This window comes from Mangifera indica, chromosome 8, assembly GCF_011075055.1.
Source record: "Mangifera indica cultivar Alphonso chromosome 8, CATAS_Mindica_2.1, whole genome shotgun sequence".
Classification (NCBI taxonomy): domain Eukaryota; kingdom Viridiplantae; phylum Streptophyta; class Magnoliopsida; order Sapindales; family Anacardiaceae; genus Mangifera; species Mangifera indica.
In genome coordinates this window covers 608,004-621,972 of record NC_058144.1, presented here as the reverse complement: position 1 = coordinate 621,972, position 13,969 = coordinate 608,004, and the positions used below count along the sequence as shown (strand labels likewise).

At 32.5% G+C, this 13,969-nt stretch overlaps 2 protein-coding genes across 2 annotated transcripts; both read right to left on the bottom strand.

The window, feature by feature from the left end:
- Window positions 1-1,688: 1,688 nt before the first annotated feature.
- Window positions 1,689-6,869, bottom strand: LOC123224543 (methionine aminopeptidase 1A-like). The gene is made up of 16 exons (XM_044648265.1): window positions 6,681-6,869; window positions 6,521-6,571; window positions 6,207-6,383; window positions 5,711-5,786; window positions 5,455-5,502; window positions 5,301-5,345; window positions 4,270-4,369; window positions 3,928-3,979; window positions 3,797-3,838; window positions 3,304-3,365; window positions 3,121-3,219; window positions 2,832-2,905; window positions 2,671-2,740; window positions 2,456-2,521; window positions 2,302-2,390; window positions 1,689-1,976 (listed from the first exon to the last, which is right to left on the bottom strand). The coding sequence occupies exons 1-16, from the start codon at window positions 6,752-6,754 to the stop codon at window positions 1,899-1,901; spliced, it is 1,203 nt and encodes a 400-aa protein (XP_044504200.1). The 5' UTR covers window positions 6,755-6,869; the 3' UTR covers window positions 1,689-1,898.
- Window positions 6,870-7,382: 513 nt separating this feature from the next.
- LOC123223310 (probable pectinesterase/pectinesterase inhibitor 36) lies at window positions 7,383-9,069 on the bottom strand. Its single transcript, XM_044646450.1, is given in 4 exon segments — window positions 7,383-8,140; window positions 8,226-8,555; window positions 8,620-8,851; window positions 9,016-9,069. Coding segments are annotated over 4 exon segments (1,308 nt in total). The 3' UTR covers window positions 7,383-7,448.
- Window positions 9,070-13,969: the final 4,900 nt, after the last annotated feature.

Sequence of the window (13,969 nt, the reverse complement as noted above, 5' to 3'; positions counted from 1 at the left end):
GAACTAGAACCAAAACTAACAAATACCTAAAGTTTGGTTTTGGTTCTTACCTGAACCAATTTATTTTAAATAAGTTTTTATTTCAATTTTATAAAACTGATTGATTCTAATTCCAATTCTGATTTAACCTCTAAAAAACTAAAATAGAAATCAAAACCAGAATTTAGAGATAAAATATTCAAGTTTATATGTGTCTCTTGACAACTTGTCATCTAGTGTGTATATATATAATTAAAAAGGTCCAAACCTTTATTCTCACTCAAGTTTTGATGTATTTCCAAAACCTCTAAACACCCATCCATGGATTGTTAACCTTAAGCAAAACTCATTAGTTATAAGAGGTAAAATTGTTATTTTACCTAATAACTTTAAGAGTTTATATCATTTCCTTCTCATATTTTAGAAAACTAACAATTCTTCTTCACTCAAAAGTTTGAAAATTTTATTTTTTTCCTAAAGCTTTTTCTTCATTCTCCGGTGATGGGAATCCGTTACCGCCATTGGTTGACCATTTCAGCATCTTCTTCTCTTGCCATTGGGTTTCCCGCCAAAGCAGGTTTGTGAGACCAAGATAATTCGTCTTGGCTAGCCAATGGATCAGCATTAGACAATTCTTCTGATGTCAATCTGTTGATCAGACGAAGACAAAGAGTCTCTTCGTTGAACAAAGAGGTTCATCTTTGTTCGACGAACTTGCTCTAATAAGAAGGCTGATGACGACAATTAATTCTTGTCGTCGAAGAATGAAGAAAAATCTTTAGGGGAAAAAGTGAAATTTTCAAACTTTTAGATGGAAAAAAATTAATAATTTTCTAAACTATAAGGAGGAAAATGATATAAATTCTTAGGTTTCAGAGTTTAGTAATAAAATGATAATTTTATCTCTTATTATAATTAAGGTTAACAACTCATGAATGAATATTTAGGGTTTTAAAACCCTGTGGATGAGATTTTGGAAACACAGTAAAACTTATCAACGAATAAGTCATTTCGCCAATTAAAAAATATTGAATGAAAAGGCTATATGTGTCTCTTAAATATTCAAGTTTTATAAACAAACTTTTGTTAATCGAGTATACTGTCACATTCGCCAATGAATTGAAAAAAACAATTATCCATTTCGGTCCAAAATGCAATTTCAAACACTATGGGGGCAGACAAACTGAAGTTATGGGAAGTGTTTTTAGTAGTGGAGTAGAGTGATCTTCGTCTACATGCTCCATGCATGAAAACATCTGGTTGCTCTCTTAATTAAACGCAACTTGTTTGTGTGGGCAGCAAACTCCATAAACTCTCTTATTTTAGCATGTGATACAATACAAGGTCTGGTTAAGAACTGTGATCTACCCAAAACCTATTAATTCCGAATAAGAACCAACTTTGTATGTTCCAAGTTTCGATTTTTATTTTTAAGAATTGGTTGGTTCCAAATTGGTCGGTTCCTGTTCCAATTCCTGTTACAATGCCTGAAAATTTTACAAGATACCAAAACCTGCTCACCCCTATTAAGTTTGATCCAAACCGCCTTATATTCAATTGTTTGAATTGACTTATTTTTATGGGGAGAAAAAAAAAAAAAACCCAATTCTTGAAATCAACTCTATATATTCAAAAAGCTTTGTCAAATAGAATCCAACCCCTACTTCAAGGCAATGCCTAATATCACCCTAATTATTCATTATCTGAGCTGATAAAAAAAAGAGATATATATAAAATTCATTATTCTTTATACTTGACTATAATAATTTATGGAAAAGCCCATTTCTTCACACTGCTAACCTAAATTCAAAATTGAACAATTATTTTCACACAAATTACATCATTCGAGGAGATATGCAAGGCTTGTAGATTTTGGCAAAGTAGTTTACGCTTTACAATGTGTGACCTGATCGTCTAGCCTATGAGTTTAGCCAAGGAAACATATTTGGGGACGAAGGCAGTCTTGCCGTCAGAACTTCAACACCAGTTTCGGTAACCTGCGAAAAATACTTTTGTTAATGTGTGTATGTCTGTGTCTGTGTCTGTGTCTGTGTCTGTGTATATATATATATATATATATATATACACACCATAAATAGTTACTTTTGAAAACCACTAAGCAATTCAGCAACATGAGATTCATAAGGAAAACTAAATTATCAAAGATATTGCCATCCAAAACACTGGTCATACTCTCATTGGGTTTCCTGGTACACTTTGCTCAACCACGAGTGGCGAACATGAACGGCTTAAAAGAAACAGTGCAGAACCATATGCATACACAAAAGTCATCAAATAAAGTACAATAGGTAGAGAAATTACCAGAAGAGTGTGCTCAAACTGAGCACTGCGTTTACCATCAGCAGTCACAACCGTCCAACCATCAGGCCACATCCGATCACGCCAAACTCCTATCAATAAAATTGTTTATAATATGTAATGGTAGTTTACCAAGATATACAAGTCATGTAACTACCTGCATTAATCATTGGTTCAATTGTAAAGGTCTGTCCAGCTTTCATCACACCGACTGCTTTATTTCCTGCTCAGCCAACAAAAGCATAATTCACTTGAAAAATAATATGAGCATTTTGACACAATTACAGAATGAATTGATTGTTATACTTTATGTCACAATCCATGAAAAAGGATTTTCAAAGAAGTATAAAATTGAAAAGCAAGGTTAATTACTTGAATAATGGGGAATATTTGGTGCACAATGGAACAGCTCTCCAATACCATGACCACAATATGATCTTACCTGGTTTAACCAAAAAAGAAAAAAGTTCTTTTTACTAGTGTTTAAAATAATGGCAATGATTTAAAATAGTGATCGCAAATTTATACATTACCACAGAGAATCCTGACATTGAAGCATGACGATTAATGACTTCACCGATTTCACGAAATCTCACCCCAGGTTTCACTGGATGAATTGACAGATTAAGACAATTAAAGTTCACGAAGAAGATCTCTCATACAGAAAAGAAAAAAAAGTGTGGCATAACAGATTATTAGAAGTTAACCAGTGTAATGAGAAAAACCATCAGAAATTATTCTAGTAGCCACAAAATTACTCTTTCTTACAGTTGGTTTCAAATTTGCCTCAGAAAAAACTTTGAATATGAGCCCAAGACATACCTATAGATATTGCTTTCTCCAAGCACTCGTATGTACATTGGACCAATTGACGAGACGCTGCATCAACATTTCCCACAAAGTATGTTTCATTCAGATCACCTGCATAATGTGAAAATAAGCAGTTAATCATGATGCTTCTAGGTAACACTTAAATTTATTTTATATAAAGATTTGAATTCTTACCATGAACACCTTTAAAATACACAGTCACATCAACATTCACAATATCACCATCCTCTAATTTTCTGGAGAATTAAAACAAGTTCGGGTTCATTCAGGTTTTTCTCGAGATCAAACAACAGTACATGCATATTTGAAGGACCAAAGCTAAACAATAGCACAGAAAACAGGAAAAAACTATAATGCCAACGTCTGCAAAAGGGAAATATCCATACAACCATGAACAACTTCTTGCCGCACTGCCAAACAACACTATCCTCGGAAGTGTTATGCCGTATGATGTAGTCAAAAATCCAAAAAATGTAATATCTATCATCATAGAAAATATATTTACACAAAAGTCTAGGAAACAGAAAACATTTTTATTATTGTCTAAGAATTGGGCTGAAAGAGACATAACATGTGTGTTTCAGGACCATTGAGATTCAATAGCATGAAATCGGAACAAAAGATAAAGACAAAAAAAGTGATGTTACACGGTCAAAAACAAAGTTACCTGGCATCAGGAATTCCATGACAGATTACTTCATTAACTGACCTGCAACAGAAAGACAAATAATCTCAGTTAATCAATATGCTACAATGCTAAACAAGCTTAGGCAAACATTACACAACAGAAGTACCTACGTGCAGCAAGACTTTGGGTAGAAATTATAATTGAGAGGAGATGGATAGCCCCCTGCAGTAGTAAAACCCAAAAATGAATTAGCTATTTCAATTAGTAGTAATACAGCTCCATAAGATGGAGTCTTACTGCCATCAAGCATAAATTAACCCACTGATAAACAGATTTGCTCCATAAGGTCCTAGTATATTGCATCACACTCCTCTCCTTGCAAAGGCCTAGACTTTAGTAGGTGTCAAAGCACCAAAGAAGTTTACAAGTATGCCCATACATAATACTAACCACTTGCAAATCATGCAAAATATCAAATGTGATATAATAAAATGGTAATAGAAAGTACAAACCAGCAGCGATAGTTGCCTCATGAACCACACTATCAATTTCATCAGTTGTCACACCAGGACGAATCATTCGAGCTGCTGCATCCAAAACCTCCCTTGCAATCTGACAGTAAGATAGTAAAAATAATAGGTTTAAGGTCAAAAATCAGCAAACATTTTGCTTGCCATAGAATAAATTGAAACACCTGGCACATAAACAGGAATTAACGAGTACATGGATACCTAATTTTCTCAAGAAATATTAAAAACATTTACCACTACAGGCCTCTGAAGACATTACCTCCTCAATTAAGCATAGATATTGCAGATTGGCTCTTAGTGACCGTGCTAAAAGAATAATCCACATATAAATTGAAAGTATTTACAGAAAAAGTTAGAAATATTTTCCCTCCTTTACTGTGTAGTCATCAGTCCATTCTCATGTTTATCAATGAGTAACACATTCTTTCCAGCATATAGAAACAACATATTAGTGAAGACAAAGACCAAGGGTTGGATGAAGTAATTAAAAGTGACAATCACCAGATGGAGGATTCCATAATTATTCTTAGCTAAGTCAGTTTCTCAACATGCAACATTTTTAAACATGGAATAAAACTAGTCCATTCTACTCTGAAATAGCAAGAATCACTACCATAAAGAATTGATCCAACTATCTTATGCCACAATTATCAAGGTACACTTGTTTTCCACATAGAAGTTTTAAGCACAGAAAAAATTTTCTTTCTTCCTCCATTTAAACAGGCATCAGATTCAAATAACTCAAATGAGATTTCTTATGTATGCCTATATTTCATGAAATTACAGAGCTACTATGTACAGAAATAACACTCTGGTACTACTTCACAAAAACAATTGATTGCCATCATATTATACAGCAAACTGCCAAAACATAAACACTAATTTATAATTCTGTAAGCCATACAGCAGGTCCAGAAATAAATGCATCCAAATTATAGAAATAATGCAAGGATAAATCCCATAAATAGATCAATTTTTTTTTAATGAAATTAGAGATTAAGAAGCAAACTTACTCGACATGTTTCTCGCATTCTCTCAATTTGGTCCTGGCTTTTAATCTTCACAAAAAGACATCAATCAGAAGAAGAAAAAAAGGAACAGGAATTGAATTTCAATTGCACATCTATCTGTACCAAAAATACTATGATGGCACCAGTACAAACTGACCTCGACAACATGCTGCAGATCACTATTGGGCTCAATTTTTGGTATTCCCTAGAAGGAGAAATTGGATCAGTGACAGTAAACACCACAAAGAGATGGAAAGAAAAAAAGTCATCTTCAGTAAGTGCATATGCTCTGAGTCCAGCACAGTAAACTCACCAATGAACAAATCCAAATCTCAAAAAAATTTCCGCTGAAATTGTGGTAAGATAAGATATGAGTATGTAACAAGTTGAAGAAAATGGTACAAAGAACTCACATCCACAGCCCAGTCAGGTAGATCGATGTGAGCAGGTACAGAACGCATGCTAGATATGGGATATGGTCTCAGTGCTCTGCAGGATAAAAGAAAATAATTACAGTTTCAAAAGTTCATTAAAAATGGAAATATTCAAAGAACATATCGTTAAGATAAAAAATTATATGCAAAACAACCCTCTCAATTAAATAAACAAGCAAGTCAATCAAAAAATGGAGAAAACTTGGTATCATTTCTCAAAATTTTGTTAAAATTATAAGACTATTTTAATCAAATATCAACAGATATTATATCACAGACTTGAATAAGTAAGTAGAAACGCTTTTCATCAGACAGCTTTGCAAAGATGAAAGAGGTACCATGAAGCTGTCAAATCACAACATCTTGTTGAACAAGAGTTACATACAAGGACAGTCAGACGTAATTGCCTGATCTGAACAAACACAAACAGAAAAATAAGTAGCATATTATTGCAAACAAAATCCTTTAAAAATACCCCGTCCAATTAAAATAGGGAAGTTTCGGATCTCGAGCCTGTCCTCTCTTCATGCAATATAACCAGCCATCATTCACTCCATCTGATCCACCTGCAGTACCAGTCCCAACAAGTAGCTTTGCCTTCACATGAACTGATTTGTGAGAGCTCCAAGAAGCTTTAAAACAATCTTGTGTACTATCAAGAATGACAATAATAACTTTGTTAATATCAGAACAATTTATCCGATTAAACAACTTGAAATTTCAACTAAACAATTCAAAAATCAATTCTACAGATATTTCTAATTTTCGAATTTGAATTAGAATACTCACCAGAACGCTGCGCCTTCACGAGGAAGCTTTAGCTCTACACACTTTGGACACCTACAAATTAAAAAAAGTCAATAGCAATTTTTCTTCTTCTCAAAATGTTAATAATTAAAAAAATTTCAACTGAAATTTAATATTTCCAGGAGGTGATAGAAACACATACTGAAGATAAGCAGGCTTGCCACATTGAACACATGATGGGCTAATAGTCTCCGCCGCATCTGAGCTACCGGCCATCGTATCCAAGTTTTTTAATAGTTTGAGAAAGAGCGAGTGAAAGTGAGCGGCTCTAGGGTCCTGAAAGGGAAAGAAGGAGGAGGACACGGAGGTCCATAAAGCCAAACGAATTGCTCTGAGCTTTTTCGTCAATATATATGACATTACGTCAGCATTTGCAACGTGTATAAATTTTACTGGAGACCTATTTCCTCTTTTTGTTTGTAGTTGCATACAGAATTGTGCAGCAAGCTACAAGCAAATTGCCGGGTCGATTTCAAATACAGTTGGATTCGAACTCCGTCTGAGTTTGAATAAGTTTAATTTAAACTAAAAATATTACAGTTACGTCCAAATTAAAATAAATTAAATTTGAATTAATTTAAATATTTAAATTTAATTTTAATTGGATTTATAAACAAGTTGTATCTCAATCGAATACAATACCCAATTTAACAAATCAAACCTAATTAAAATTAAAAAAAAATTTAACTATTCAATCCCCAGCTATCATTTTTAGATTAGGATACCATTGTTCTTTCTCGGCTTAAAATGAATGCAGCCCTATTTCAAATATCTTAACATCACGCATTAGCATTTTGTTGAAGTATAATATTGCTACGCTCATAGTTTTGAAATCGGAATGTTGCAACTCAACGAGAAAGAGGCATTATTAGATACATGAGTCCCTAGTCATTATTATATATGAAGCCTGTTAAATTCCAGGCCAAAACGGCACACCAGTGGCGGGGATCCATGAGTTCCCCTGAATGAAGCTACTCACAGTAAAAAAGGCAGACTGCTGTGGACTATTAAGCACATGAAAACCAGACCAATTCACCGTATTTTTGGTAGAACCACCAGCTCCTCCATTTAAATACTCTGCGTAATACAAAGTGGAAAGAGCAAAACTCGCATACCTTTCTGTCCAACCCTTTGGATTTATAATTCCACCAAGATCAGTCTTCATAAACACTGTCCTGGAATATTTTCTTTATGGTCTGCCTTAGTAAGTCTTGAACAAATCTTTGACAGGTACAAATTCCTGAGATGGCCTAACACGCGATCCTTGAATTGAAATTCCAGTGTTTTCGTTGGGATTGTCTCTTCCTTGTGCTGTTATCATATTTGCTTGATGATCCATTGGTCTTCCTAGAAAGATGTCGCAGTTCTGAAAGACTGCTGCGGCATCACCAAATATGAAATCAATGGTGCCATGTGTTTGACAATCGCGATAGAATTGTCTCAGGGAGAGCACAAAGAGTGTATCTTGGTGACCTATAAAACTGCAGCCATAAAAAACTGAGAGGTCTGAGCTCACTCGTAGAGCCACTGCTTGGTGTTTATGGGGACCAAAACTGTTCTCAAATGTCATATCTCTTGCCCAAAACCGATCCCCTGACACACCTGCATGCCCACCAACAAAAATTAATAATAAAATTGAACCAAATAGGGTTTGCTTGCACCAGACTAAAGCGTTATTAAATCTAACCAAATGTGGCTGAAGTTGAGGTGGTAGAGCCATCTGGGACATTTCTGCTGCCAGTAACAATGGTTCTTCCTATGCCATCGCCAACGAACATTATGTTCTTCATGTGATGTTCGATCTCAACCCTTTCGTTATAGACTCCTGATTTTACGTAGATTATTACTCTTTCTGGTCGGCTATCACTCATTCTGGCAAGTGCAGCTAATGCTTCATTAATTGTGCTGTGTGTGCCAGAGCCATCTTGTGCCACAACAAAATCTGCCTTGGAAGTTGCTGTACTCGATGATGCTATAATTCCACCATTTTGATTGAATCTTGCTTTACCTGGTGGTCCTGAAAATTAACTGTTATATTGAGTTTAAAGCACACAGAAATATTTACTTTATGAGCTTCTTACCCTTTCTAACGCTTCTAACCTTCTTCCTGTTACACATTTGCAAGGCCTCACCGAGAAATCTAGTTAAATAATGAATCCCTGCAGGGGATTGAACAACTCCCTTCTCTTCCAATCCATCCAAAAAAGTCCTGTGGTGCGCCAGCGCGCTGCTTAGCCACGTACAAGCATCATCAACTGTGTGGTTCTGACCCCAAAGCAAACGAGCAAGCCTGGACTCACTCTGGTCATAGAGCTAAGCACAACCAGTTAAGGCCTCGTTATGAGAATTAAAATCTTGGTGCAACTCTAACCCATTTGGTAAAACAGAAGCCCAAGCCCACTTCCCGGCTTACTAGACCGCAGCGTTAACTCGGATTACTTGCTAATTTTTTGTAATTTGGATTACTTAGTTCTGACATTTTTCTGTAAAGATCGAGTTATGATGGCATGCATTAGCTTATCTTTTTTCATTGTTTGGATTCATTCATGCATGGAACTAGGTGAAGAAGCAAACACGATAACGAAATTAGATCGTTCATTTTGATTAGTTTCTTTTATGTCTTCAATTGTTATCATGGTTGTTCGTGGAAATATACATTTACTATGAATACACCAAGTCAAAGAGACTAGTTAAAAATTATAGAATAATAAAGATAAATAGTTTTTATATGATTTAGTTGAAATGATTAATTTTTTATGTCTATAGTATTGTTATTGATTCAATAACAAAATTATAATATAAGCTGAAAGCTATAACAATAAATTGCTTAGAATATGTGGCTAATTTATGATCATCTTTTCTCATTCATTACCTTGTATATATAATGAAAGAGTTTCATAACTTTTAGGATGGTGCAATAATTAATGGCATAAGGGACGTTGTAGTAGTTTCAATATGATAAAAGCATGACCATATTTCAATAATTTAACTATGTATTATTGATTCTAAGAAAGATTGATTCTTTAATAAAAGAAAATATTTATTTCATATCGGATGATTGTTATTATTATAACAAAGGTGATTCTTGTTTTCTATTTTAAGACTTTTAAAAAGGAAGATATCCTTATTTGGACTTGGCTTTCCAGAGAAGTGAGGTAGGTAAAATAATATTAATTCGCTAATCACTAGTTATATAGCAAATTGTATTTGTGAATTGACTTTAAAAAAAAGTTTTGACCACGTAATAATGGTCTAATGCTCATGTGTTGAATCAATGAATCTAATCACACATGGATTATAAAGCAATGTTATCTGATTTACACCAAAAAAGAAAATATTATTATCTAAAAAATTAATAATAATAATGTAATGTGTATAAATAATATTTATAATTTTATATATAAATAATTATATATAATTAAATATCATTTTATTTTTAATTTAAAATTATTTAATTATATAATAATATATTATTATTTATATTAAAAATTATAGATATATTATTTTTTATATTGAAATATAAAAAATACTAAACCCTAAGTAATTAGTCTATTGGTTCACCGACACCAATTGACTTAGTATGATTCGTATGGTATCATTAAGAATTTGTCAGAAAAATTTTTGATGTCCGTTTGGCTGACTGACACCAATAGACTTGGTATAATTAATGAGCACAGTTTAATACTTTATGGAGTAATGATCTGAATATAAGTCATTAACTTACTATATATATATTAGTCATATCTTTTTTTCTCCAAAATCTAAGATAATATTTCTGTAATACCATTGCTCTGTAAAGTTTAAAAAGAAAATGATCGATCACCGAATTCTGGACATTACTCATGTAAAACTAAATCAATTTAATTCAATATTTTATTTACAATAAAACTATATATACTCATTTTTTATACATAATTTATGTACAAAGATAAGGTATTATCATGTGATTAGATGTTTTTCTTTATCATATGATGACATATATTTTAAAATTATTTAATTCATGATGATATATCACTGTATACATGAATTATATACAAAAAAATAGATATACATATCATTACTCTTTTATTTATGTTCGAACTACTATTACATTTTGAACCGTCCCTCATAAATTTCAGTGTGGCTTGAAATACTAACTTTGGTCTGTAATTAGTTCGTGTGTGTATGAATATTCAAGCATACGCGAAAGAATGAACTTCAAGTAAGCGTTGCCAACTGGGATACCAATATATCATGATTTTGATGAGTCAAAAATCATCTAATTTATTGTAAGTGATCTACTAAGGATGATCTTGTTGCCCTGGACTGCTTCGTTTTTGAATCATCAAGGCAGAAGTGAGCCCTAAATTTCGTCTACAAACAAAGTCTAATCAAATCTAATCTAAAAATGATAATGATAATGATGTTATTATGGTTGTGATTTTCTGCATTATATGGACAACGAAATTTTTAGTTTCTTGTAATCCACAACCATAAACTTAACCTATTTTCATGAAGGAACCTAATCTAGCACATTCAAAATAAATAAGGCTATTCATTATCCTCATATCCTCATGTCCTCATCTTAAAGTGGGAAATCCTTGTTAAGGTTTAATCGAGACTAATAAAATATTGTTTTAGTTCAAAATTGACTTGATTATATTTTGACAAAATTCGAGCTTGAGCTCGAGATTAGAATGCAAGTTCGGCTTAATAAATTATAATTAAACTATATAAAATATATTTTAATAATTATCTTTATATTTAAAGTAAGAGAGTAATATAGTATAAGTGTAGGATTTTGAAGTCTTATGAATTTAGCTCAACAATAATCAAGCCAAGCTATTCATGACTTCCTCATTTGAAACCTAATCATGAAAATAGATTGTTAAGTTAGTTTTTTCAAAATTTATTAATTTAGTGGTCGAGTTCCACCCTTAAAAAGGAGTAGAACTCCATTCTTAAAAAGAAATATTGAAAGCTAAGTAATTTATACGAAACTTTGTACTACACTTAACACCAAATGTATTTGTATTAAGAGTGGATACGAACCAAACTGAGCTCAAACACTTTTTAGCTCAAATTCAATTCAAATAAAAAATAGTTCAACTCAAGTTCAGTTCGAATTTGTTGAGTCAATATTAATGATGGTTAAAGTTTAATTCGAATGAAAATAGTTTAGTTTGAATTTAATTCGAGTTTAGCTTAAATTTATGGCTCGGATATGCGGCTCAAATTTGTGGTTTGAATCGTGGCTTATTAATAAAACGACATCGTTTAATAATTATTTAACATAATTTAAATCGAACCACAAGTCAAATTCAAATTGAATCAAATCATCTATTTAGCTCGTGAGCCAAACTGAACCGAACTCTCTATAGTTCGAGTTCGGTTTGGTTTTAAAACGAGTTGAACCCCTTAACTCAAACTTCATTCATATATGAAGTAAATGAATTTGAATCAAACTGAATTGAGTCAAATTAGCTTTTAAGCCCAAGCCATCTTTGTTCGGGTCCAACCTTAACTTGTATTATTCCTTTTCGAGCAAATGCGTAATATACTAATATGTATATGTGCACCATATATCACCGCGCAAATTGTTACATAAATTAGATTCAGATGGACACGAATAATTGCTGATTTAGCATTGCATGATTACATATTTATTGAGTATTATATATAGTTGAGAATAATTAAGTATGCAACATGCAATATAATATTGATTTGCTGGTTTTATACGACTATTGTGATAAATACTTTATATAAAAACCCAATTTCATTTGTGTTTCGATTACGTATAACAGAATTCCATTACATTCCCAACCCAGAGTTTTTGACTTCAAACTCATTAGGTATTGGAAAATCCACTTTTAGCCATGGGGAATATGTTAATATTAATATTGACCTAGCTTTGTGAAGGACGTGGTTTTTGAATACTGAAGAAGCTCTTTCCCAGAACATTCATTAAGAAAGGGTCAGGCTTTGGAATCCAACCATTTGAGCTTGTCTTTCTGATCAGAAATGTAAAGATAGACAAGAGAGCTGCATGTCTATGACCGGAGTTGTCTTCCGAATTTCATCCCGGCCGGCCAAGATGAGATGGTCCATCAAGTGTCAGAATCTAAGTTTGTTTTTTATACAAGTTTATTTCAATTAATAAATAGTTAATCGTGTGACAATATAACATCTATCTATAAATTACGCCTCATCCTTCACTTGTACATTTAGATTCAGAAGAAAATCTATATATGAAACAAAGTATATTTGTGAAAGGAAATTGTATTTAATAAAATTATGTGTACACGAAAGTATATTTGTGAAAGGAAATTGTATTTAATAAAATTATATGTACACGATTTTAGTATACAATTTGGGTACATATATGATATATCATCATGTAATTAAATAATTTTAAATTAAAAATAAAGTAATACTCAATTATATGATGACATATTATGTATATATCTAAATTATTTTGATACACATAGTATTGTTCAATTGTATTTATACATAGTATTAATTAGTTGTATATATTATTCCACAAAAACTTGATGCAAGGTTGAATTCAATTTAAATTGAATTTGAATAAGACCAAGCTCGAGCGATCAACATAAATCCAAATGAGTGCATTCAAAATCAGTTTAACAATAACTTAATTTTAGATTGGATTTGAATTACTTTAAAATCTATAAATTTATAAAAACACTTTAAACTCAATTTCTTTGATTTAAACTTGAGTAATTTGGATCCAATGTAGTTGTCTGTGGCAGGGCATAAGTATTGAGTACAAAGCATTCTTAGCTTTTAAGGGATAGGTATGCATATTGGGTAGCGACTTCGAGTGGCTTGCCATTATTTTTTTCTGTTATTAAACTATAAATTTCGCTTATCTGCCATTAATTGACTCCATTTCTCTTCATAATCTAAACCTGATATATGGTTTTGAATAAAATTTTACATTTATAAAAGACTAATTACATTTAAAAAAAAAAAAAATTATCAACCAGGGCGTTTCCCATTATGGATACTATTCGGATAATGTATATACACTGCAAGTGCGACCAGGCCAGGGCAGGGAGGGCGTGTTAGATTGTACAAACTCTAAAAAACGAGAAGATATGATCAAGAAATTCCCATTCAATGATATTTATACTTATTATTTACCAAATTGGTAGAAAAGTCTACTCAACTTTGATATAAAATTTGGCATTTTAATCATTATATTATGGGATAAATTCCTCCCCAGTTGGCTGCAGACTGCTTCATCATCCCCCGATCAAGTCAGCACGCACACAAAAGTCAATCATTAAAACTCTTAGATTATTAGACTTATCATTCTCTAATTATGTCATGATCCATTGCTCGTAGCAACGTTTCTTCTCTATATAAAGCAAAGAGCTTGGCACTCATTTCCCAAGCAAACCTTATTAACCCCTGAGCTCTCTATCAATG